The 27,838-nt window shown below is 33.1% G+C and overlaps 1 protein-coding gene across 1 annotated transcript; it reads left to right on the forward strand.

Moving 5' to 3' along the window:
• Positions 1-1,582: 1,582 nt before the first annotated feature.
• On the forward strand, positions 1,583-27,478 carry LOC118071570 (odorant receptor 13a-like). Its single transcript, XM_035090754.1, has 2 exons — positions 1,583-2,333; positions 27,164-27,478. The coding sequence occupies exons 1-2, from the start codon at positions 1,743-1,745 to the stop codon at positions 27,476-27,478; spliced, it is 906 nt and encodes a 301-aa protein (XP_034946645.1). The 5' UTR covers positions 1,583-1,742.
• Positions 27,479-27,838: the final 360 nt, after the last annotated feature.

Genomic DNA, 27,838 nt, shown 5'->3' on the forward strand with positions numbered 1-27,838 from the left:
TGATAGTTAATAATAATTGTTAATAATATGGAATTGTGTCCATAAAAATTGAACATAGTTACTAACAAATGATAATTGATCATGGTAATAGTTAAATAATAAGTTTTGAATTGCTATAAACAATAAAAATAGGCATCCATGCTATATATATGAGTACTTTTAACGCATAATTTTTTCTTTTACTGAAATGAAGTAACTAACCATATCAAATGAATAAAAACACACTCATTCCGTTTATAACACTTCCATTTGTTATAAAAAATTGAAACGGGTTTTATTCGAGGTATTTTTTCATTTTTTCCACTGGGAAGTTGGTCGTGTGGACCTTTCGGGTCGCACCCAGACCACTGCAGAGCACTGATATTTTTAGTTATAAATTTAAAATAAAAGTTTCTTTTCACAAAAAGAAAATATTCAATACTTCCAGAATAATTTCTGTTAAAGATCTTTTAGAGTTATTTCAGTTTCAAAAATTATGGCAGAGTATCGGCAGAGTTCGCACCAAACCCGTCAAAAAATTCAGAAGAGACTGAGACCTTTATGGCGAAACTGGCCTATTTATTTGGTCCTTCAAGCTTAGTCATCAAGCTCGATGGGGTCATCTCATAGTTTTTCTGCAAATTAGGGTTTAAGATATTTAAATTTTCCTTTTCGAGAACTGCAATTTCCTCAATTTATACCTTTTATCTTTACTCGAGCTTAGTCAGTGAGACTTTCAACGAGTACGAGTTCCTCTGGACCAACTGATTCACTGAAAGACTTACTTATCTGGACTGTTTCCTTAGAGTTACTAAATTGAGTCTTACTGTTTTTAATTAAAATGAATTCTACTGTTTATTCATATAAAACACTTCTGATCATGTACATATGACTGACAATATATCATATATTCATAAGACTCTACATAATACAAATTGATAATGATATTACTGATAACTGGTTTTCCCGCTCTTTTTTGGTTTACAATCCATTTACTATAGAGTTCTCTCTGTTATGCTTTATAGCTTGACTTTCTAGCTTTGTCGTCATCCTAATTTAGCAACTGTAATTACTGGTTTATTAACAATTTATTTGACTAAACTAGCCAAATAACCGAGACCTCCCGCACAACGCTCAGGAGAACAATACATGATGCCGACTTACGTTTGGCGTCTGCTCGATCCTGGGGAACGGTAGTTTCTTTGGAATTCTCAGATCCGGGTACTTCACGGCGACCTCAGCTTCGAAGACACAGTCCGTCGTTGCTCCTTCTTTGGGTTTTATGCGGTTAACCCCCAACCGTACTGGAACTGGTGCTTGGGTACGAGATAATCCTATTCCTTTCTTGCTCCTCAAAAGTGCTCCTCACCCAGATCTTCACAGATACCCAGGAACAACACCCCAAGATGGTTCATTTGTGGTAGTTTACACAGCAAAGCTGCAATCAACTGATTCTTGAGAATTACTGTTACTGGCTGGTCACTTTCGCTTTATACAGCGCTAAGAGCTCTTGAACTGTCGACTCTTTATTTGCCGGTTACTCTCTCTCTCTGTCTGCAAAGCGTCCACAGGTTGCTTCTCGTACCGACGTTTTCCACCTCTCTATCCTTGCTTCTCTAAAAGTGTGCTAAACAAACTTTAAAAATTTCTTTCGAACACGAGGGCAATAGATAAATAATTATGTCTGATGCCACACGTACTCAAATATCACCTGACATTATCCTCATATATGACTTTTTATTCTCCTACAATTTTTTGTTTTCATGATATTTTATGTTCCAGATCCAGAAGTGAAAAAAATATTGCATAATGGTCTGAACTACGAAAAATTCTTCGATAAAATATTCATTGCCTTGGGATGTTTTCTGACGATAGCTTTGTTATTTTTTCTCCCGAAAAATGAAGGATCACTACCAGTACGTGCTATATTTCCATTTGATACAAATGCTTCACCTAAATATGAACTAGCTTATGTTGTACAAGCTTTTAGTATCATTTACGGTCTCTCTGCAATAGTATTTATGGATGAACTAGTTGTAACTATAGTAATGTGGATCAACGTTCAACTTACTATTTTAAATGCTGACTTTCAACATTCTGCGACAAACAACATGAGGGGAATGTCTAACCATGCTCGCAATAAAAGGGAGACAGATTACTTCATCGAACTTCGCAAGTATAAGGCTGGAGCTTTGAATCAAAATTTTGTGGAAAATTGGAAAATATGTATTGTGAATCATCAAAAATTGATTGGCCTGGTGTATGAACTCAACGATATATTCAGTTCGAGCATGTTACTTCAACTTTTTGCAAGCTTCTCAATGATTTGTTTAGCAGGATTTCAAGTTGTGCTAGTAAGTAGTTATTGACAGTTCTATCTAGACTTAATTCTTCCGATTCATTAAAACAAATTTAATGGGTGACTTCTAATTACAAATATTACCAAGGGTTCTGACTTTGATGAACTGGTGAGAAAAATAAAAATGGATTGCAGGTAAACAGTAAACAAAAATTAATGAGGACTGTATTTTTTAGGATAGTTAGATGCTGGAACAGTCGAAACTGTTGAACAGGTGTAAATGAATGGGCTGACTCTATTTAACAATGACAATCAACCATTTATTAATCACTAAAGTGACAGTGATATGTAAAATAATGATAAAGGAGTCTGTCGGATAACTGTATGAAATAAGTTTACTAATAACTTTGAATTGTCTGTGTACAGTCTTGAATTCATTGAGATCATTGAAATAGAATTCACTGATATTTCACATGAAGAGTTTACTGATATTTTTGAAACTGAGTTTACGGATGAATTGTCTGATGAATAGAAATTCACGGGAAAGTTGTAAGGTTTCCAGGACTAGTCCCTAGACAAAGAGTAACCTGAGTTATGTGTGTTGGCGTCAATCACAGAGACACAAGCGAGTTCTCCGTATGTAAATCTTTGTGTGTGTCTGTCCATGAGGCCGTTAGGCGTGTAAGCCATCATCGTTCGCGCTTTTCGGACCAACTTGAGCCTACTGATGATGGTTGAGTTAGACGGACTGGTAGGACAACGGTCATTACTGTGAATGATTGACTGTTAAGTTATTCTATTTCTGAAGAATATCCTGGGGATTTGCCTGACTATAAAAGCTTTTAGGTCTTTAAGAAGGAATGTCAACGGCTAGAAATTAATTAAAGAAGTCTAATTGGCGGAAATGAGTTCAAAGGAGAGACCTGGATTTATCTAATTCTTCGATAAGGAGAAAAATTTCAGGCTATAGATAGCAGAATCCTAACCAAGTTCAAACTAAAAAAATCGTTTTATATAAAAGTTGTGGATATTCGTATTCTCTACAACTTTTGATTGAAACATTCCTCTGTGTCTTTAATATCGCACGCTAAAACGTTTAAAAAGGGCTTTCGAAGCAAACTTCCCATTTTCAGCATGACGCTGGGTTCGCAACTCTCTTAAAAATATTTTTGATTATGTTTGGCATGTCTAGGAATGTTTCAGTCAAGTTCGACCAAAGTTGAAAAATTGCCGTTCCCGGTCTAACTTGAATAGAGTACATGGTTTAGACAAAATATATGATTCTGATCAAAGTGGCGGCTTTCAATTAGAAGCACATTTGAATAAGACCTCAGCTTCAATAGAAGCAAAATAATAGAGTGTACATTTCAATCAGTTTCTTCGACAACTTACAGTTGAACTACATAACAAACGGTATTAGTCGAAGGAAAACTCCTCCTTTTGAGCCCAGATAATGTACACCTCATAGTATATGATATTGAGACATAATTGGCGATTGGACTTTTGCAAAATGTGTGTGTGAGGTTATGTTTGAGTTTCGGGCCATGGAAAGGCGCGGGAATGCTTCTCCGCGTGGATCTATGGGAAACTTAGTGACTGTAGGAATGCTTCGAATAGGCTCAGTGGTTCAGACTTTTGGAAATAAGGGCATCCAACGCAATTAGCTCAGAAAAGAAAGTTGATAAAGGAAATATAGAGTACCAGATTCTTGTAGTAGTGTGCTAGTCGGCTCGCTCTGGTATGACCTTGAATAGTTTTACTATCTGTCGATGCTTCAAGAAGATTTTGCGTATTTCTCACTTACCTTCTCGGGAATTATGTCTATGTCGATCTTCGCTAATCTGCTACGACAATGTAAATGATACGAAAAGAGTTTAGTCAACGACCTTGGTGAGTTCTTCTTGGGCACCGACGTGCTGAACGACAACGAGAACGAGATACAAGTCAACTATTCGGGACAGATGCCCTTGTAGTTACAGTGTCACCTCCCCTGGAATGTCTTCACTCTTGTAAAGCATGCAAACAAGGGTACGCAAGAGATTGACCGGGATAATTTCTCCAGGCAAATATTGAATTAGAATAACTTTTATTACAAAAGAATAGTTTCCAGACAATAATTCGTAGGGTTATCCCCCCGCGTCCTGAAGCAAGCTATATTGTACCTTATAAGCTAGTTTACAGTAAGTAATACTTAAGACAAAGTGAGTTAATGACCCGGGTACGGGACGGCGAAGTTAACAATTGTTGTTTCTCCAGTGCAATTACTTTCACAATAGCAAGTTACATTAATTAAGAATCGGACAGGTGTTACAATTTTGTTTCCGCGTCTTCTCACGGACTCGCCCTAATGCCCTTGAATTACGAGGAGGTATTAGGTGTGAGCTCACCAGTGAGTGTCCTCTTCTCTTGGAGATGCTGTTGCTTCACCCTGGTCGGGACTGCAGGTCTGGTGTCCCTCGCTGTTGGAAGTCCTGATCAACTCTTTGGCTACTCGGCGCCTCCCTGAAGGTTCCAGAGTCTCCTCAGCAGCTTCCTTGATTCCTGGACAGCGATTTGTCGTGGACGTTCACGAGATCGACCCCGTTTTCCGACTCCCGGACTGACTTTACTTGACGAGATGTTACTTAAAGCGCAGCGTTTTGTTCGTTCACGGCAACGACGGCAGCCCAGTACTAGACTGTACTCGTCGACTGAAGCTTCTTGAGCGAGTGATACTCTAAGACAGCCTGTTTGATACTCTCTGATTAACTGGTCGGCGTGCTCGATGCGTCGTCTCAGCGGGACCCCCTTCCATGTAGGAGTTTCCCCTTCACTTCGCTCTTGCAGCGCCTTCCTGACTGAATCTGGTGGTCATATTCTTCCCGTGACCTTGGATGGTTATCCAGGAGTCTTCTGTACCGACGGTCGATTTCTGGGTCCTCTGCTTGTCCTGAAACAGGCTAGGAGTGTTCGCTCCCATAGATGGAGTGATAAGTACTCTGGAGTTTCCTTCTTAACGATACAGGTGTCGCCACTTGTCTCGAAGGGTCATGCTTTTCGTTCTCGTATTGTAACAATATATTCTAGAAGTCTATATACTAATTTTTTTGAAAACATTTCAAAATCTGGTTAAAGGATGTATTTTTTTTTTTTTGAATGCTTTTATATATATAAAATATATTTTTTTTATATATATAAGAATATATTTTTATTTATTCATTGGCTTCATCATTTGGAAAATAGTTGATCAGAAAATTTTTTACACAAAACCAAAAAGCAGAATAGTTTTTGAATTTGTTTATTCTTCTCGATTCATGAGCAATTGTATTGAGAAATTTACACTATTTCTGGATAACGAAAAATTAATTATTTAAATTTAGGATCAATATCAACTAAACATCGTCGGTAAATATTTAGATTTATATTTGGAAACAGAGTCTTCTGTTAGCAGACATTTCTAAAAATTTTAGACAAAGTATTATCTCCACTTATGAGCTTGATTCGTTACATTACTACACTGCACCTGGATTAGTTTTTGATGCCATGTTAAAATATACAGAAATTTGACACAAACTCTTGGACAATGTAGAAATGCTCAATTTTATAGAAAAAGGTATTAGAGGAGGAGTGGCACAGTGTTCAAACAGATATGCGAAAGAAAATTGCTCGTATATGTGTGATGATGATAACCCCAATGAAAATGTATCATATCTCATGCATTTCAATGTAAATGATTTGTATGACGCAGCAATAAGTGAGTATCTACCTACTGGATCATTTGAATGGGTGGAAGATAACATCAGTATTTTCAATATACATGAAATAATTGAAAATATCTTTAATGATTTTTCAATTGGTAACATTTTCGAGGTTGGTTTGAAGTATCTGAAAATCTTACACGAGCATCATGAAGATTTGCCGTTATGTCCTGCACACCGTAAACTTTCAAACAACAATAGCAGTAAACCTATGGCAACGTTATTACCTAAACTTAAACATGTGATTTACTCCAGAAATTTGAAACAATTTCTCGATATAGGAATGATTGTTACGAAAATTCTTGGATTTAATCCATCACCATGATGTAGAAGTATGTAGATCTAAATACAGATTTATGAAAAAAATCTAAAAATGATTTTGAGAGAAATATCTATAAATTAATGAATAATGGAGTTCACGAAAAAACAATGAAACACATTCGAAAATACGAAAATGTCAAGTAAGTTACGCAGTAGGAAGGTCAGTATGGTGCAAAAATTCTCATTGCCTCTCAAAAATTCATCAATAGTCTAAGAAGAATGTTGCCGGTTTAGCGGACCCTACTCCCATCCCTACCACAAAGTAGGGATGAATTTGTGTCAGCCGAAGCGGTTTCACAGGCGGTGGGGGTAGCCGCGCAGCGGTGGGTGGGGCGACGAGATCGCGGGTTGGGGATGAAGAATCTAAAATAGGTGTTAATTGTAATTATTATTTAAATAAAAAATTTGTATTTTTATTTAATGATTATAATGTATTTCCTCCTCAAATTACAAAAATTTTTCAATATTTATTATTAGGGCATGCGTATAGTGGCGCACCCGGCGTAGTAATGCTTAAATGCTTTGACGAACTATCTACGCGCGGATATGTATGCCCCAACTTCCTTTTAGTTGTAGGCGTGGCGTTGAGCTGTAAATTGTAAATCAATGCCTCACACTGCCGTAAATTTTTTACAGTTGATTCAGTCAAAAAAAGAATAAATTTTTGCTGATGCTTTAGCCCAGTTTGTTCATTACAGTAAATATCGAGCATTAGCTACATACACTGCACGATGTATTTTATAAATTTGAAAAAACTTTTTATCATTAACTGAAACATTTTTGAATAGCAGCTTTATTGCTTCGACCTCTATAAAAGCGTATTCTCTACTAATGTTCTTTCTGTATATTAATTTATCATCAAGGAAAAATTCAGGCTGTTCCGAGCCCGTCCTAAGAGATCATATAACCATGGTGATAAGGCCTATGTTGACCGTTAACAAAAAGATGCTGACGGCCATGTAATGTTGTATATCTCTTAAAACTTGTATAACATAAAAATAATAGTTACTTTTTATTAGAGGACATTTAGAATTATGGATCCACGCTGGCAACATCCTTGGACTTCAATTATTTGTGGTCCTACAGGTTACGGTGAAACTGTTTACGAAAAAAGATTTCTTCGTACTGTATATCACATGAGTAATACACGTTTCTCAAAAATAATATTTCATTATGCAAAATGGCAAGAAGATTTTAATAATTACCTAAAGTTTCTTTCTCTTGAATTTAAAAAAGGATTATCAACTAGCAACGATTATACGACTGATCGCACACCAAAATTGATTGTTATTGACGATCTCATGCGCGAATGATCAAACAGTATAATTATTGATCTCTTCATAAAGGGTAGTCATCGTCGTAATTTGAGTGTTATATTTATAACACAAAACTTATTCCATTAAGGAAAAGGGCAGCGTGACATTTCTTTGAATGCTAACTACATTGTAATTTTTAAAAACCCTCGTGATAGTTTACAGATCCAGCATGTAGCCCGGCAAGCCTTCCCAGAAAATGTACGCTTTTCCCAAGAAATATATTATGATGCAACCACTCAGCTACGTGGTTACTTATTGCTCGACTCGAAACAATCAACACCTGAAAATTGTCGATTCCGCACGTGTATTTTTCCAGAGGACCCGAAGTATTACGTTTATATACAACGCAAACCTATAAATAAGAGCACATGTAATCACAATTTACCAGTTATTAATCAGTGATCGCGTTAAATGCATTACGCAAGAAACAAGCAGCAATACTTGGTGCTTTATTTCATCTAAGCAAAGAGCAACGAGCGGCTCTATTAAAGAAAGCTGATCCTCAGCTGGTGCGATACATGTGCTCTTAACATTTTACACGGCAACGTGTCATTGACAGCAGACTAAAAACGTAAATTAAAACGACACGTTACTCTCTTACAGCAAAGTGCTAAGGGGAAAAAGGAGATTATTTTACAATTGGGGTGTGGTTTTTTACCGATTCTTTTGGCACCTATTTTGAGCAACTTGATATTAAAGTTGATCAACGGCTGAAAATGGAACATGCTAGAAAAATGGTTTCAATGTCTACAGAGACTGTAAAGAATTTTCAATCGCCCGATATGAAATTATTAACGAGCCGGTCAGATAAAAATTATGATTCAGTATTAACGCGCCTTGATCAAGAAATGAACGGAATATTATGGTCTACAGTTTATCCAAATGTACGTGAGAAGTGAAATGCCTGTTTACAAGTACTGGAATGGTATTTGCGCTTAATCAACAATGTAAGCCGGCCTGCAATAAGGCAGCATTTGACTCAAAATGACAATGAAAAATCGTCGACATATGGCGACGAAACATGGGAATCAATATATAAATCGCTTGATCATAATATTGCTCAATCTGTTATTGATAGTGTTTCGAAGAAATTCTAGTCAAAAGAAAAACTTCTCTATAGACGCTTAAAAAATATGCCCGATAATATTATCTCGTGGGACAACGCAGGGCTTGTTAGTATTGATGGGCGAGTTATACCAGGATCTAATATTATAGATCTTCTGAATGACGCCATGAAAGCTAGAAAAAAATGAATATGCTATAGGAAGAGACCAGTTTGTACATGTTATTCATAACGGCTACGTGCCACAGAAGTACATAGAGAATAAAGAGTTATTGGATCCTGAAAATGTAGAAACGTCCACACCAACAGGTGTATCACAATGACGACGACTCATCATACCGGATATAATAACTGAAGGATCTTCATCAATGAAATCACAAAGCGAGTCAGAGCCGCCTGATGCTGTTGATTTTTTGAGTGCTCGTAGTAAATCTCAAATTGCTAAATTATACGAAAAACATACACAGGGATCATGTGGAAAAATGACTAGAAAATCAAGATGCTTACACATTACACCGTCCAACGAGGCGGCGTTTTTTAAGGCGCACGTATAATGTTTCACATGTTGACGATGTATGGAAAGCAGATTTAGTTGATCTACTACTAATATTGCTACTTATAATGACAACATCAAATATTTATTAATTGTTATTGATGTTATAAGTAAATTCGTATGGGTTGAGCCATTACTTTACAAAACAAGTTTTACTGTTGCTCACGCTAAAATGAGTATTTTTAGACGTAGTCATAACAGATTAGCGCGCATATTACAGACAGATCGTAACAGAGAATTTCTGAGCTCTGATTTTTAAAAAATTTCGAATAAAAAAGAAATTATTTTCAGAACTGTAAGAAATCCGGATGTCAAAGCAGCTGTTGTGAAACGATTTTATCGTACTTTAAAAGAACGAATGTGGCATTATTTTACATACACACATACAAAACAATACATCGACGTTCTACAAAAAATTGTCGCCGCTTACAATAATACTAAACATAGTGCCACAAAACTTACGCCTGTTGAAATTGATTTCAACAATGAGTTAACAGCTTTTCTGAACATGAAGCATAAATATAAGTACAATAATGGCTATAAAAAATCATCAAAAAAGCCTATATAGTGTTGGTGATCTCTTTCGTGTCAGTGTAACAAAAGCAGCTTTCACGAAAGGATATACAAGCGGTTGAAGAGAAAAAATTTTCAAAATTCTTTGCATATCAACGTTTCGTCAACCACGCGTTCACATACATCAAGATCTTAATCATCAAAATATCAATGGTATTTTCTATGCTGAAGAACTATCGAAAGTTGCCACAGCAAAAATAAAAATGGCTTTACAAAAAGACGAGTTCCACATAATATTACCCAGTAATACTAGCATGCTTTATGTTCCTGATACACCACAACGCACTTTATTACACCTTCTTACAAAAGGCGCGAATGATGTCGGCTTCGACGCCTCACGGCCTCATGGACAGACACACACACAAGATCCATACACGAACAACTCGCTTGTGTCTGTGTGGCTGACGCCAACACAATGAAACTCAGACTACTCAAAAAAATCAGGCTACTCCTGATGCAGAGATCAGTACAGGAAAACTTTCAACTTTCCTGTGATTCTCTACTCATCAGTCAACTCATCAGTGAACTCTGTGTGAAATTTCCGTGAACTCAAGACTGTACAGACAATTCAAAGACTCTTTTATTGCTATTTTTCTGTTACTGTGATTTTAGTGTTTAATAAATCGTGAACTGTTACTGTTAAATAGTGTCAGCCAACTCATTTTCACCGTTCAAAAGTCCCGACTGTTCTAGCATCCAAACATCCTAAAAAATACAGTCCACAAAGTCCCGACTTCTCACTCAGCCGACTCATAGTCAGAACAAAGACTAATGCCGTTTTTTTTGTTTAGAAAATGTATTCCTGTCTCCGAGAGTAACGTATGATATTCATCGTCGTATAGATAGTTTTTGGTGGGATCTGATTGTAGAGGTTCTGATGAAATTCAACGACCATCAACATACAACGATCAATTATTTATTTTGTAATGATGAAAATTGAATCGATTCAATTTTTTGTTACGGTTGAAAGCTTTATTATCAACAAATGCAATTATAATACGACGTGGCAATTGTCCGCGAATAACGTTATCTATAGTTTTACCATGAACACCATCATGTATAGCTTTTACTTCTATGCGTGTTAACGAATATTAAGCTATGATTTTTGCCAAAACTTGGGCATGACACAGCAACGTGCTAGGCGATATTTTGATATGTTGCACGATTAACGATGCTTCAATCATGTCAACTTTACCCTTAATGTCCGAGGTCATCATTAAATGAAAAGAATCACAAGATTGTGTTAGACGTAAACATGTTTCAATACTGTTTGTATTGAATCAAAAAGCGTCTTGTTTGAATACATTACAATGTAAATATCTGAGAAAATCAACAGTTTCAACCTATGATGAATAATGCTGCCATCTGCTCAAGCCTTTATTATCGCCTGTAAAACTATCTATTTTACTAGGTGTCTTGAAACCACCCAACAGTACTTCAATAAGAATTTTTTGCATCACGGGCGATATTTCGAAGTGTTTTAATATAAGCTCTCTAAGCATATAGATTATTAGGTGGCAATTCACATATTTGGGAATAATAAACGTCAGCTTAGTTAAACATAAAATGCATGGAATTATTTACATGCCCAAAATCACTATCTGCAACATTTTTGGGGTCACTTTTATCCATAGATGTATTGCGGGATGTAATTATGACTTTGACATTTAACATTGTATCCGCAATGTATGCTCCTATGTATTCATTCATGACTCTTGACCATAAATTTAATCAGAAAATTATCTGTTAATGACGAAATAGCCTTGTAAAAGATCAGTTGAGAACCTTTATGCTATTTGTGTAGATTATACAAAAAATAATTCTACATCTATTTTTGCACACTTACAAGAATAAACGTAGGACAGTGACATTCACTCAGTTTTAGTGACTACGACTTGTACAGTGTAATTATTTTTTGGGCATGTAGGTGAATCAAGTTTGTCGGTTACCTATCTATGATTCTTCTCGCTGGTAACAGTTTGTCCCTAACCAGGTAGCTCTGCCATCTAAGTCACGGAAGGCACTTTGCTTGCTATTGAAATAGAGGCCCACACGGAAATCCAATGTATCCATAATGTACCAGGGAAATATAGACAAAATGTATCCAAGGTATAACCAGATACAAAAAAAATGTATCCGGAGTATATTTGAGATGTTATACTTTTGATCGATTTTTATATATCCGGAATATATCCCGTCCATATCATAGTAAGAAAAAAGAGATATTTAAGATACTTACAGAATATATCTTATATACATTTACATATATTTTTAAAATAAAAAAAAAAACTAAAAATTCTAACAAAAAAATTTCTTTTCTTCATTAATCCAATTTATACATGGAAAAAATTAAAGACTGATCTAAACAGCCATGACGACTCACAAAAGTTCTCATTGCCGGCTTCTTTTTGTTATAATAAGAAAAAAAAAAGTTTTTCGTCGATTCTTTAAATTTTTTCTCTTACATTCTTCTCGGAGGACATTCGTCCAAAGTCGATCTTTTTATCTATCCTCGATATGTAAAAAGAATTTGAAAGAAATATCTTAATAATTTTCTACTTAAAATATAACTAAAAAATCTTTACAATCATTATGTAGTGTTATGTATTTTTGTTCTTTAAAGGTGTGGATGGATACATTGGATTCCCGTGTGGGGAAGCCTTGCGAGATAAAATGGTGCTATAGAGTGACAATAACTATGAATACATTAAGTTTTTGAAAACCTTGTTATTTGTTTGTCTGGGTTTAGGTATTTTGCTTTTTTTTTGCTATATCATCTTAAACAACACATAATTAATATGCTTTCAGTCTATTGTTCATGCTGGGAAACAAGACAATATATTATTATACCAATCAATATTTGTAATATAAACACACGAGAACTCGGTAGGTGAACCTTGTACTATAAATTCCTAAACCGAAGAATCATTAACAACACATTCAATTTTTCTGGAATCGAAAGATAAGAATTATTCGAGGGATGTTTCAATTCCGATAAAGAATTACTGATTTTTGGTGAAATTTGTTTTCAACCTCATGTAATTTTTTATGATGGTGAGGTGGAAGAGATCCTCTCTTTTTATTAGTTAAAAAAGTTTATTTTTAGTTCGCTTATAAGTGAAATCGGTACGATTCAATCTGTAAAATTCAATTGTAACCTCTGAAATAAATAGACAACGTTTCTTGTAAAATCTGAACGATACTATTGTAAATTAGTCTATGCAGCAAGCTTCTATTTTTATAGGCAAATTATGAGAATATTGAAGTGACTGATTGAGTTACTACTAAGATGAAGGACAATTATTCTATAGAGGCGCAAAAGTTTAGTTAAATGTAAATGAGCATTTAAAAGTAAAAAAAAATTCAATTAAAAATTTAGAAAGATTTGATTAATTCAGTATAAATAAAATTCAATCAATCAGTACAAAAAACAATATCTTTAATGATTATTACTATAATCTCATTGAGTTCTATTTTAGAAGATAGGAACGTTTAATTGTCACTGAATCGTCGTAGATACCAACAATATATTAATTACAAAAATCACATTAAGTGGTTTTCGTACGAAAAATATACACCTTAAATTGTCATGGAATCTCCAAAAAATTAGCAATTCGATTTTGTTTAGAAAATCTCAACTTGTGAATTAACCTAACCGTTTAAGGATAGGGATGATTGTGCCGGAACAGAGCAAACGGAAGTCAGGTTTTATAAAAAATAAAGTATCTTTATTTTAAGCACTAACAGGTACACTAAGTATACTGACAAACTTGAGTTGTTAACTAGGAAGACTGAATGTCGCTCAAAATCACTGAATGTCTAATTTTAATTCTTGAATCTGAATTGAATGTCCAAAAAACTACTCAACTTGGTGTGTTCGGTATTATTGACCTCCCACACGAGCTCAGCACGCTTCTCAAGTTGAGCAAGAATGTGATTGTGCACGTGGCGTTAGCCTATCAATGCAATGCAAAATGAATCTTGATGAAATGTCTTGAATTACACTGAATATTTCTTGATTATAGTTTTAGAATGAAACTTGAATGGCTCTGATGATTTTCAATAGCACTAGTACTGATGATTGACTCAAACTTGTAAGATTTGTGAAGAATGAATAAGAATGGCGTCTACACGTGAACGAGAACAGTGGAAGAATGGCGACAGGAACTTCATTAGTCAAAAAGGACACAGAAAATAAGTCAAATGAGTGACTAGATTAAGAATTATTGATTATTTGGTCGATTGGTTATCGACCCAGTCCCAAGATGGCCGCCGAAGTTCCTGTCAGCTGGCAAATTCAAACTGAGAATTAATTAATTCTCAACATATACAAATTTCAATTTTATTGCGCAAAAATTGAGTAAAATAAGAGTTTATTTCTAGAGCAATAACACGTTTTTTTATTTAGTTAGTGATCCGAGTTTCCGATTCCCATAAAATTCTGCCAATAACGGATTATAAAGTATCAAGTTATTATTGCTTCAATGCCCATTTACGAATAATCGAAGTAGTTTCTGAATAAATTTAGATTTTTTAAAATATTTATTTTCGGTTAATGTGTAGAAAAAATGGCTAATCTCATAAAGAAAGCTCCCTTCTTCAGGGCTGTACAAAAATGTGCACCAAGCATGAATTATAACAATTATATAGCTACTGAACGTTCTTAAATTATTATTAAACGCTAAGTACTTGAATCTACAAATCAACAATATTTTGAATTAATTGCTTTCTTAGATTCTTTCTTTTCGGAAGAAATTTAGTACGTTTTTCATACTGTTGTTTGCCGTCATTAAAAACAACTTAATGAAAAAAATCGGTTAGTCCTCAACGGACTTTTATTCTAAAATACATATTGACAGGACTACATAATGACCAAAAACTTGGCATAATTGTTACTTATTAATTGGTCTCAATATTTTTGATGTAATCGAAAATTTATGATTTTATAAAATCTGAAGAGTCACGCCAAATTTTTGGTTGTTCTGTTGATCTACTATATTTTGACATGACATGCATCTCGGTGAATTTAGGTGATTGTGCGCGTTTTTTTCCCCACCCACATATTCGATCTTGCGCCCACGCACTTATGTTATATATTAATAACTTTTCAACGGCAATTACGATTTTTATGAAATTGCCATATAATATATATCTTAAAAATCCTAAAAAAACGTGCATATTTATTTTTCCACCCATGCATTGATTAAAAAATTACCGTACGCCCACGCACACTAATATATATATGAAAGTTGATGAAAAAATATATGTATATTTGTAAAACAATTAAAAAATAAATAAAGTATAAATCATAAGTAAAAGAAAAATTTTGCAATTGTATACAAATCAATTTTCAATTGAAATGAAAATAAAAAAATTGTATTACTTATATTACGAACATACAATTGATAGATAAGAATAAATGAATAAAACTCACAACTTACTATACATATCAATAGGAAAACAAAATAAATCAATATTCCATCAATGATTGAAAATGAATAAAATATAAAATTATATTATTTAAGGTAAGTTAGTAAATGAAATTGTACAATTCATATTGACATAAATTTGACAATATCTGAATGTAAACAGTAATACAAAGATAATCAATTTGATGTCATAATTTTAGGGTTATTGACATATTTTTTAATGGGAATTAAACAAGAACAAAAAGTATAAATGATAAAATGGATGGAAATAAGAAGACGTAAAGTAATTTTTCAAGGAAAGAAACAATATTAAACGTGACAAAGAGATAAAGAAGGAACGCATTCAAGCGAAAAAGGAAAAAACAAAAAAAATCTACAGAAATTAGAATATTAGAATAAAAAAAAATTAATTAAAAATTATTAATAGAAAATTCTATTAGTTTAAAAAAAATCACAATATAATTTACAATTATTCAGTATAGTACATAATTTTAAGTGAAATAAAAATTAAAATTTTGAATTAAATTATACAATACATAGAAAAGTTAGAAATATTAAAGTTATTAATTATTAAATTTAAAATAAATCATAAAAATAACTATTACGTAAAAAAATCTAAAATGACACTTGAGAATCATCAAGATGATGATTTAAAAATAATCATAAAAGCAAATAAAAGGCCAACTGACGGTCGTGAGCGAATATTTAATACTCCTGTTGCCAATGAAGTCGCTATTAATATTGCAGGAAATGAATTTGAAAGTCGTGATATTGTTTTAACAACACGAAACAATAAACTTATGAATATTTCAGAAACACACATCTCTTATGATGTTTTACAGTATCCAATAATGTTTCCTAGAGGTGAAGATGGGTATGCAATAAACATTAATCAAGTTTGACCGGGAACATCAAATAAAACTTACAAAATGATATCTGCAATGGATTTTCGCGCTTATCGTTTAATTGTAAAGCCAAAAGAAAATCATATATTGAATTATAAGCAACTATTAAATCCATATTTAGTAGATATGTATGCGAAAATTGAAAGCGAACGTTTACTATATATAAGATTAAAACAAAAAAAGCTTAGAGTTGATGGCTACATTCACTTGAAAGATGCTACCATAAATGATAAAAACGTAAACAATCATGGAAAATGAGTAATCCTTCCATCAACTTACACTGAAGGACCACGGAATATGCATGAATATACTCAAGATAAGTTATGGAGGCAAACCGTCACTGTTAATTACTTTTACATTTAATCCGAATGGTAAAAATTTAAATGACAACTTATTGTATGATCAATCAAGTGTAGATAGACATGATTTAATAGCACGTATTCTCAGACAGAAGTTGATTAAATTGATAAATGATATTACAAAAGGTAAAATTTTTGACACAATTAAATATTGGCTATATTCGGTTGAATGGCAAAAAAGAGGATTGCCTCATGTACATATTTTAATCTGGCTAAAAACTACATTAAAAACGAATCAAATAGATGAAATTATCTTAGCTAAAATTCCTGATCCTTAAATTGACAACAAACTTCATCTTATTGTCATTAAAAATATGGTTCATGGCCTATGTGGCGTTTTTAACTCACAATCTCCATGTATGAAAGATAATTTTTGTAGTAAAATGTTTCCACAAAAAATTCATGAAAGAAACAGAAACCGAAACGAATGGTTATCCTTTATATCGAAAAAGAAAACCAGATGATGGTGGACAAACAACAAAAATAAAAAAAATCAATTGAAGTAGAAATTGATAACAGATGGATCGTTCCATATAGTCCGTTACTGTTAAGAATGTTTGATTCACATATGAACGTTAAATGTTGTAATTCTGTACACGCTATTAAATATATACTAGAATATGTTCACAAAGGTTCTGATCAAGGAGTTTTTACTATGATAGATAATGATAAAAAAGATGAAATTTCAGAGTATCAAGCTGGTAGATATATTTCAAGCAATGAAGCAGCATGGCGTATTTTTGGATTTCCAATACATGAACGATATCCAACAGTTGTTCATCTGAATGTCCATCTCGAAAATGGACAAAGAGTATATTTTAACCAAAATAATTTGCAAAACATTTTAACAAATCCACAAAATACAACACTAACATCATTTTTCGAGTTATGTAAATCAGATGATTTTGCAAAATCAGTCCTTTACTTTGAAGTTCCAAAATTTTACACTTGGGATAAATCTAAAAAAACTTTCAATTGTAGCAAACAAGGTGAAGATGTTGAAGGGCATAACGGAATTAAATGCAGTGATGCACTCGGTCGTGTTTATACAGTTCATCCGAGAAACTTCGAATGTTACTATTCAAGAATGTTGCTTCATAAAGTAAGAGGTCCAACATGCTTTAAAGATCTCAGAACAGTTGGTATCTAAGAATATACTACATATCATGCAGCTTGCTTGGCATCAGGACTGCTTGAGAATGATAACCGATGGGATGAGTCTTTGACAGAAGCAAAAGAATCCGAGTCACCAATTAAAATTCGAGATCTTTTTGCTGTTATTATATCATTTTGTGAACCTTCCAATTCTTAAGAACTTTGGGAGAAACACAAAGATAGCATGTCAGAAGATATTTTATATAGTTTCCAAACAAATAACCCACAAATAATACGCAATTTTAATAATGAAATCTATGATCAAGCTTTGATTATTATTGAAGACATAATTTTAAAAATGATTGGAAAATCTTCATCAGAACTAGGTATGACAAGTTCTTCAAGACTTTATGTAGAGAAATGATAACAGAATTATCGTATGATGTTAACAAAATGTGTGATTATGTTATACAAAATAAACCTTTATTAAATTTAAATCAACGATTAATTTATAATGAAGTTTTACAAAGGTTTATAAACAATAAAGATGGTATGATTTTTATAGATGCACCTGGCGGAACAGGAAAGACATTATTAATTAACTTATTATTAGCACAAATCAGAAAAAAAAATAGCTCTAGCTGTTGCATCTTCCGGAATTGCGGCAACATTATTCACTGGTGGAAAGACAGCACATTTTGCATTACAAATTCCAATAGATTTGAGTCATACTAAATTCCCAATTTGCAATATTAAGATAGGAACTGGAAAAGCAAAAGTTTTGCAAGAACCTAAAGTTCTTTTCTGGGATTAAATATCGATGATGCATAAGCGTGGAGTTGGAGCAGTTAACAGAACATTACAAGATATTCGTGATAACCAGAAAGTGATGGGCGGTTTGTTTGTCGTATTCGCTGGAGATTTCCGTTAAACATTACCCGTTATTCCAAAAGGAACAATGGTTGATTAAATCAAAGCTTGCTTGAAATCACCCCAACTTTGAAAAGAAGTAACAACAATGAAACTTACGACTAATATGCGTCTTCAATCTTCGAATAATGATAAATGTGACAAATTCTCAGAATATTTACGTGATATTGGCAGTGAAAAAGAACCGATAAATAATAATACGGGGAAAATACCTACACAAGAATTGTATAAAATTTGTTCAACGTTAAATAAGCTTATTAATTGTGTATACCCGAACATTGAAACAAACTATTTGAATGAAAAATGGTTACAGGAACGTGATATTCTTACGCCATTAAATAGAAAAGTGAACATGATTAATGAATACATTCAAAAGAAAATTGAATCCATTTAAAAAATATTTTTTTCCATTGACAAATGTTTAAATGAAGATAAAATTGAGATTCTTAAAATATTTATAAAAAATTTAAAAAAAAATAAGCAAAAAATTTAAATTGTTTTATAAACTATTCAATATAAATTAGTTAAAATAATGACTAAAAAAAAACTGTTTATATCATGACTAGATGATTGACTGAATTATAATTATATATACATTTACTTACAATGACGAGGCGATCGACTAGAGTTGATTAACAGTAATATATATAAAAAATGAATTTTTATTTAACCGATTGAAGGTTACATTAGAATCAAACCATACCGAGTAACTACGTACAATGTTTTATATGGACTTGCAGCCATTGCTGATGGTTTTTATGAGCTTGAAATTCATAAATTTTCAAGAAACAGAACAGTTTATAAAAGGATCTTATGTTAATGTCATTGGAATAATTACATATAATGACGGTAAACTATTCTAAATCTACGAAAATTTAAAATTATCAATTTACTCCTTCAACAAGTTGAAGCTGTTTTAGTAATGAAAAAAATACTAATAAAGATGGAGAAGGTGATGATTTACTTCCTTTCTATTCTAATATTGATGACATAGAAAATAATTTTACACCTCAAGTGGAAAATAATGACTTAAATATTAATGAAGATTTAAATATCGATCAGAATATACCGATTGAGAATAGTGATGATAAAAATGATAAAAATATTGAGGAAAAAATAATAACTATGAGAGGAAAATCAAACAATATTAATTCAAAGGTAATGATTTATTATTAACAAAAAATTCATTTGGAAAGAAGGAATTAATTAATTAAAATAATTTATTTTCAGAAAAGAAAAATATAATAATTGTCAAATTTATATTTATTTTTGACGTTAAACTTCTACTGCTTTAATATTTGAAAATTTGTGTGATATTAAAATTGACAATGATGTTAAACATAAAATTATCATAAAAAAATATTAAAAGTGTTAATGTGTGTCTTGTTAATTATTAAAATGATGAAAAATGTATTCAAATAATATTATTATTATTGACGTAAACATAATTTCATTAATTGATAGATTGATGAGTCACAAATACTGTTTATTTTAATATTAACTTTATTTTAAGTAAAAATACCAGGAACACATACAGTTACTATAATGTAACAGAGCAAAGAGAGACGATTAAGCGTGAGCTGGTGTTGCAAGGCGCAAAGTTCAATATTACAAAATTATATTTAACATTAATCAAAAAGAAAAAAATGAATAAAAAACTATTAATACTATTTCAATCCCAAGCGAAGCCGGGAAAATCTGAAGAGTCACACCAAGTTTTTGGTTGTTCTGTTGATTGTGTCATAAAAAGTAACGAATTTTTTTCAACGAAAAAACCAAGAAAATAATTCATTTTAAATATGGTTGATTCTTAGATTTAAATAATTAACGTTTATCGATTTTAGAACTTTTAGTAGCTATGTCATTGTCATTATTAACGTTCAACGTACGGTTTCGTACAGCTCTAAAAGAAAAAGCTGCTTTCGATATGATACTATTTATCTATTATAAACATTTTTATTATTAACAATTAAAAATAGAACGTAACAAAATCAAGATTTTCATTATTTGCATAACGTATATCCCGAGTCGGAAAATTTCATCCGTTTTACGATTTTATCATGAAGACTGAGTTTGTCCCAAAGAACTCCTATTTTATTCCTGATACGGTTGAATATTTCAGTTTTTTTCTCTCCGTGATTTTCAATAATACGGAGAAAAACAGATCATTTTTTTGTCTGTTCTTTTCCTTAAAAATAACAAATTTAGATAATGTCAATCCATGGTTAGTACAGTTATACATTTCGTATGAATACATGTAATCAATATTAAACTGAATTTAATAAAAATTAAGGAATAAATTGAAAAAAAATCTAGCAAAACAAAAGTAGCCAATGCTAATAACGAAATTGATTATAAAAATTATCATCGTTTTTCGATCGTTTGTTTCACCTTTGCTTTTTCTCAAGATTGATATTGATTTAATCTACGATTCTAATGAAAAAGGAAAGACTATGCTCGTGAACTCATGGAGAAGAATATCGAGAACAATAAGTGTTCTGACTTCGAGTAAGCCGTCATAAAAAAAAATCAAACTGAGTGGACTGTAATATCAAATTAAGGAGGCTGGATGCTAGAAGAATTAGCAACACACTTTCAGACACACAAATAATATCTGTTTTTAATCCTTATTAACAAAAAATACTTAAACTATGAATATAGATACACTTAATCACTAAATATGAATGAGTTGTCTATCATATTGAATAGGTGATGGTGGCTTTCAGCCTCTGGCCTGCTATAATAAGGGCAGGGTTAACAGGTATACCCACGACGAGGGGTCTACTTCTATACCCTTCAAATATTTGAGTTTAAGATTTCTCACAACATGAGTACTTAGGCGATTTTTAAAAGCGCTGTCCGGATCACTCAATTTGAGATCGGTAGATACTGCTGCTGCTGATGATGATGTTGACGGTACCGCCACCGATGACGACGGTGGTGATAATGATGCTGCTGAAGTCGATGGTGTTGCTCTTCAAGATGATGTTTTTGAGGGTGTTGTTATTGTTGTAGAAGATGTATTATTGATCGCACCACTACTCACAAGTTCCTTGTAAAAACTTTTAAAAGAATCATAATCTCCGGTTAAATTTCCCTCAAAATGTAACGTAGATCCATATTTTAGTGTATTAAGTCCTTCGGGGATTTCCGATATTACATCTCCAAGTTCTTCGAATGCAAGTCTTACCATCACAATAATGTTTGTAAGTTTTCTTTAAGCTTTTCAGTGAGATCTGTTTCTAATAGATTCAATTTTGCAAATTGCAAATTTTAACACATCTTTAATATAACGTTAGTCATGTAGACTTTACGGGTCGCACCTAGAGTGCTTTTTGATTTTTTTTCCAGTGTTCTATTATTCTGTTCACTCTTTTGACCAGTCGTCATTTTTGAGGTTCTATACACATAGTTAGCTTTCTACGCTGTACCTTCTCTAATCTATTTTAGATGTGACGGTTTTTCTTTTTCCGATATTTTATCATTCAGTTCGTTTTTTTACGCAACTTTTACTTCGTTTCACAACTATTTTGTTGCTCTTTTCTGCTTTATTCTTTATCGTCACTTTTACTTTCTACATATGTGTTGTTTTCATCGCTGTCATTATTTTTAGCTTCCACAATCGATTCAGTCTTTTCTGAAATTGTCCTTCCGAGTTTACGAGACTTATCTTTCTCTTTCTTTGTGTGCTCAATGCACCGTGACTATAGCATTGGTGGAATTGATTCTCTTGCTTCGACGCATAGTTGATGAACGTCATTGACTTTAAAAGTCTTGTTACGTTCGTCGATTAAATTTTTTACGTATGCCCATTCTAATTAAATGGAGTTATACTTACAATAAGCTACAGGGAGCCATAGAATTTCGACTTTGTCATTTCTCATTTCTTTGACAAATTTGTTTAACACATAATGTCTTGAATAGTCGTGAGGTCTCGCTAAGTTAAGCAGTTTATATCCGTTGAGGTCTTCAAAATGTTTAAGTTCGACGGGACTTCTCCTTCATGGCTTATCAGCCATTCAATTATCTGTAGCTTTCTCCATTGCGTCGTAGGATTGCGGAATCCTGTATCCAGCATCGTGTGGTATGGCATCTTGTACAATTACCGATTTCTTCTGAAGTACGCGTAGTACGTCTGCAACCTATTTCTGGTGATGTTAAGCGTTCATTTCGTCGTGATAGTTGTTGGTTCCTTTTATTCCTACAAGGCATTTCATTGCTCGATGTACAAATCATCGTCATCTTCTCCAATGTGCAAAACGATGATTTTTTTTCCTGCTCCAGAAGGTGTGATAAAACGACCTCCCTCTCCGTTTGCTTCTTGTACTCTTTTGCGATATAAATCATAGCTGTCGAAGTAACTTGCGTCAATTTGTTCGATACATCCATATTTTCTGCTACGATTAGCTCCACACCATGACTCACCCGTGTAAAAGATTTTGTTACCTTTGTCATAGTATTTTTGGATTTCTCTCAAACAATTATCGCGTTGCCCTGCGATTTTTATGGTTTCCATCCATACAGGTTCTTCGGCCAGTTTTCTATAAGAAAAATGCAATTTTTCGATCCATTTTATTAGAGTAGAGACTTCGAATCCTGGAATATCCAGTACTTCGTTTTTTAGATCTTCGTACAATGCTAATGTAGTGGGAAATTCTTGCCTTGCATAAAAATTGTTAATTTTTTTTCTTATCAAACCTTGCAAGTTTTTGTCACGAGGAATAGACGGCCTTCCACTTCTTCCTGATGATTTAACTTTGCTGTTTTTTCGCCACTCGCTCGTAATCCGTTTCACCGTTTTCTCTTAAATTTTCAAACATTCTGCCATCCTCCTGATTACCTGTGTGATATCGTTCGCTCCATTTTCTTGTTCATTATCGAAATAAGCACGAGCGTTGAATTTCAATGCGAAGATTGCGTATTAGTGGTCTTTGGATTTTTTTTCTAACTTCACAGTCTTCTACATGTGATTCATTCCAATTTGTAGACGACATATCATCGTCACTGACATGTAATGGAGAACTTGTACACCTTTTTGAAAAACTTTCTTTGGCTTCGATGGGACCAACTTCAATAACGTCGTTGATATTCTCTTCACTATTTTTTTGAAGGATTTAAAAATGTCCATCTCTATCACTTTCAGAATGTCGCCCTGTAAATATCAAATATAAATCTTCCGTCGCGTGCAAAATCCGAAATTCTAAACTAAAATGAGAATTATCAGCGTTTTTACGAATAAAAATTAAAGTGACAGCGAAGTGCTGTGCTGCGGCTCAACATTTTGATAGTGACGCAAATATTTCTCAATTTCTGATCATAGATTGGTATTGCAACGCACTTTATTTTTAGGCCTTTAGAAGTGTACAGATTTTCGTGCTTTACTACTAACGAAGTATGAACAAGTATTCGCTATTGAAAAATAATTATCTTTTGTTAGCAGAACCAGCAATATGACGTCGTACAGTAAGAACAGAATAAAAATTGACACACACAGACGAAATTCTACTGATAATGTATTACACTTAAAAAAAATGCTTACCAAAAAAAAATATTTAGAATCACAGCATGAAACAATGCAAACACAATTACTAATACAAATAAATGCACAAAGTATCAGATATTAGAAAGTCGAGAATAAAAATTCGAACGATAAATATACGAAAAGTACTTCACCGAACGAACAAAAAATCGAGACTGGCTCTCGATAGTAGAAAGAGAAAGTTTTCAGTGAAAATAACTCAAATAAGTACTTTGCAAATGTAGTGGAGGAGCCAAATTGCTACGAGACAAATGATTTGAACGGTCAAGAAAAGCGTCAAAACACAAAGTTCATCCAAAAAGACATTGACATCAGCAGAGACCAAAAGTAAATATCAGGTAAGATAAGGATGCGATTAAAATGACTGCAAGACACGGAAAATCAGACATTTTAAACCAAGAAATAAAAAAAAAAGACTTACAAAGGAAAACTATAAATGGAGCGTAAGAAAATGTGCAAACGCCTGTGGTGCGAAACACTACAAAATGAACAATTATAAGATGATAAATATTCCCAATGTTTCAGACGAACAAATAAATCAGAGGAACAATCTTAACGACAAGGTATTATACATAGACAAGGGAAGCCCGACGTCCAGATTGGAAAACCGAAGTCAGGTCTTTAGTTCAGGTTTAGTTTAGTTTTAGTTTAGGTTTAGTTCAGGTTTAGTTTAGTTTAGGTCTTAGTTCAGGAATAATCCTTAAGGATTATTGACCCTTATTCGACATGTAGTTAGTTGATGATTTGTTAGAAAATGTATTCTCTAAAATAGATGCTCTCATAAATGCCCGTAAGCTGTTTTGCAGTTTTTAATTATTTTAATCGAATAGAGTTATAAATCAGACTGTTCTCTAATAGTGTGTCGAATTCCAATCGTTAATATTAACATCTGTTCTGACTTAGAGGGCCCCAAGTCAGTGAGTCGGGAAATATTCAAAAATTGTTAATGCCGGACTTGTCCACCGGCGCGTCAGTCAACTCACTGTACCAATCATCGGGAAGTATTTCCCTCATGGCCCAGAAGGCAACTCTACGGCCCTAGCGACGCCAACAAGCACGCGGTCGAGCACTTGTGGCGTCAGTTAGCTCCAGGCAAATTACGCGGTCATCTCTGTATAATTTGTCGCAGTCAAATCGCGGTTTTGTGCAGTCAGCTCACCTTTGGTAGTATCAAGTACGGTCAAGTAGACTCAGACAACTCTCACGAACATAAGTAAATCATCATAATCAATCTCATCAGTGCCAGTGGTCCAGTAAAGTCCGTTGTAGTGTCTTTGGGCGCGAAGCTGAACTGGCGTCGACGCCATAGTGCCTCACGGACAGTCACACATACATCACACACTCGAACAACTCAGGTGTATAGTGTGCCTGTTGCTATTCACTGTTTGAGACTCTTTTTGGTGAAAAAACAACTATCAGACAATTCAAAAGTGTATGAACAATTAATGTACAGTCAACTCACATAAACTTAGTGATTATTAATTTCTATTGTTTAAGTTAAGTGTTATTGGTTAATAAAATCTATAAAACCCATACAATTTAGTGTTGATAAACCATTTTTTAAGGAACCTTCTAGCATCCAACCTGTTTCGTTATTCTGCTCTTATTTATTACAGTCCACTAGTTTTTTGTTTGCTCGTCCGGCCGACTCGAAGTCAGAACAACATCAAAAAATGTTATGAAAAGTAGGAGCATAAAAATTATTTCTCCTGTGCCTTCTTTTTTGAAATTGATGCTCTCATCATCACCCACGAGCTGGATTTGCGATTTTTAATCATTGTAGTTAGACCGAATTATGAACAAGACATTCCTCTATAAATCTGTCAAATTTCAACCCTCGATATTGATATTGTGAAATATCTGTATGTCTTTATCTAATGACCATTAGACTAACGACAGTTTTATAAGTTGTTAACGTTGCTTGACGATTAGAATGTTCATAGCGACAAGGGGAGAGTTTGTTTATCTCCTTTTCTTGACTGACAAGAAAACCTCGCAAGGTGGTCACCGTCTAATAGCTGTGGTTTGTATGTAATAATCTACGTCGGAAATGATGAACTACGTATTTTTTTCGGCGGCAAAACGTTCAAGGGGGTAAAAATTGCCCCCAAAGTTGACACCCTATAAAGGTGATTTTTAACTTTCACATATTTCTAATCAAAATTTTCCAAAACGACCTCATACGTTGAAAATAACATAAAAATTGATGAAGAAGACCTTTACTTACATAAAACTGACGGATGCACAATTTTTTTTCATTAAATATAACAAAAAATTTAAAACTTTAAAACTATTAGATAGATTACGATTAATCAAAATATTATTTGTTGTTATAGTCATGTGAGCAAACGTAGCTGTAATTCTTATCGCATTCACTGATAAACTATTTTTAAGGAAGATTATTTCTGTAATTGTAATGTACGGATTATTCAATGCTAGATTTTTGAATGAATGTAAAATATTTCGATCATCAAAAGAAATTTCTTCCAACTTTTGATTACTATCAAGCCACTTTACTTTAACTTGTGAATTAATTTGAATATTAACTGTTAATAATTTAACGATCAAATAAACTTTGTACAAAAATTTACAAACTTCAAAGTATTATCAATATAATGTTCAAGATGAATAACATTTACGATTTTAAGATATGTTCTACGATGTTCAAATGACACGCACAACATTACTCAATGTTTTATTGTTTTTTTACCACGTGGGTTTTCTGAAAGCCATAAAATATCTGAACGATGATTTTCTTAACTAATTTTCGGATCTATTCAATTTTCAAGAGATCTCAGAATACCTGGAAAATAACTTAAGTAATATTTAGGTAATATACAATAAAACAACTATAGTAAGCACAATTTACGGCGATGCTCATAAATCATTACTTTTTTCAGTTAACCTCTATCATTGAATTTCATTGCGAATCATTCTTAATTTTTCCGAAGATATATTGAATAGTTATGTAAAATAATTAGAATAAACTTAGACATTGAATGTCAATTTCATTTTGAAATGAAATTTAACTTCCCATTCTTATTCTAATCAACTACTTTTTTTAGGGAGCCGATGAGAAAACAAACTTCATAAAATTTGCGTTATATCTTGGTGCCGCACTATCGCAATTACTCAATTGGTGTTGGTTTGGAAATGAACTGTTACATAAAGTAAGTTTTTTGAATGCAATTATTGAATTGCTATTTAATAGCGAAATGTCTTTCCATATCGATTCTTCCTGTTACATGTCAAACAAAAAAAAAAATAAAATCTTTAATAGTTCGGTGAACTTGAATCCCGACTTCACAAAAGTTGAAAGCTTAAAACAGCCTGGTACACTACAAACAACATTGATGGTTGTATTGGATCCTTCTTTATAGCTTTGGAGGCAAGCTTTGAATGAGTTTAATAGTATTATAAATTGTTTGGAGTTGATCGGAATAGCAGTAGAAAATATTTTCATATTCTAATGCTATCTTTTTGCATCAAAATATTGATATTTAGAAAGGACTTATACCGGCCACTTCGTCTACGTCAATCTCATTTAATTAATATAAATAGCAGTTACTTAAAAGAATAATTGCATCAAATTTCAAAACGTTATTATTTTTTCAGGTAATCTTAGAATTCATTTATCCATTGTAATCAATCATTGTGACATTACTATTTTACATAATATGGCTGCTGGGCTTGTTGGTGCCGACATCCCCACTCATGCACTTTTAAGACTCCGCCCACTG

The sequence above is a fragment of the Chelonus insularis genome, unplaced genomic scaffold (genome assembly GCF_013357705.1).
Source record: "Chelonus insularis isolate UGA/USDA-ARS -01 unplaced genomic scaffold, ASM1335770v1 contig_87_pilon, whole genome shotgun sequence".
NCBI classification, from domain to species: domain Eukaryota; kingdom Metazoa; phylum Arthropoda; class Insecta; order Hymenoptera; family Braconidae; genus Chelonus; species Chelonus insularis.

Coding starts and splice junctions, on each gene's coding strand:
- LOC118071570 (XM_035090754.1), top strand. CDS start 1,743: ATGATATTTTATGTTCCAGATCCAGAAGTGAAAAAAATATTGCATAAT. Junction 2,334..27,163: donor CAGGATTTCAAGTTGTGCTA/GTAAGTAGTTAT, acceptor TACTTTTTTTAG/GGAGCCGATGAGAAAACAAA.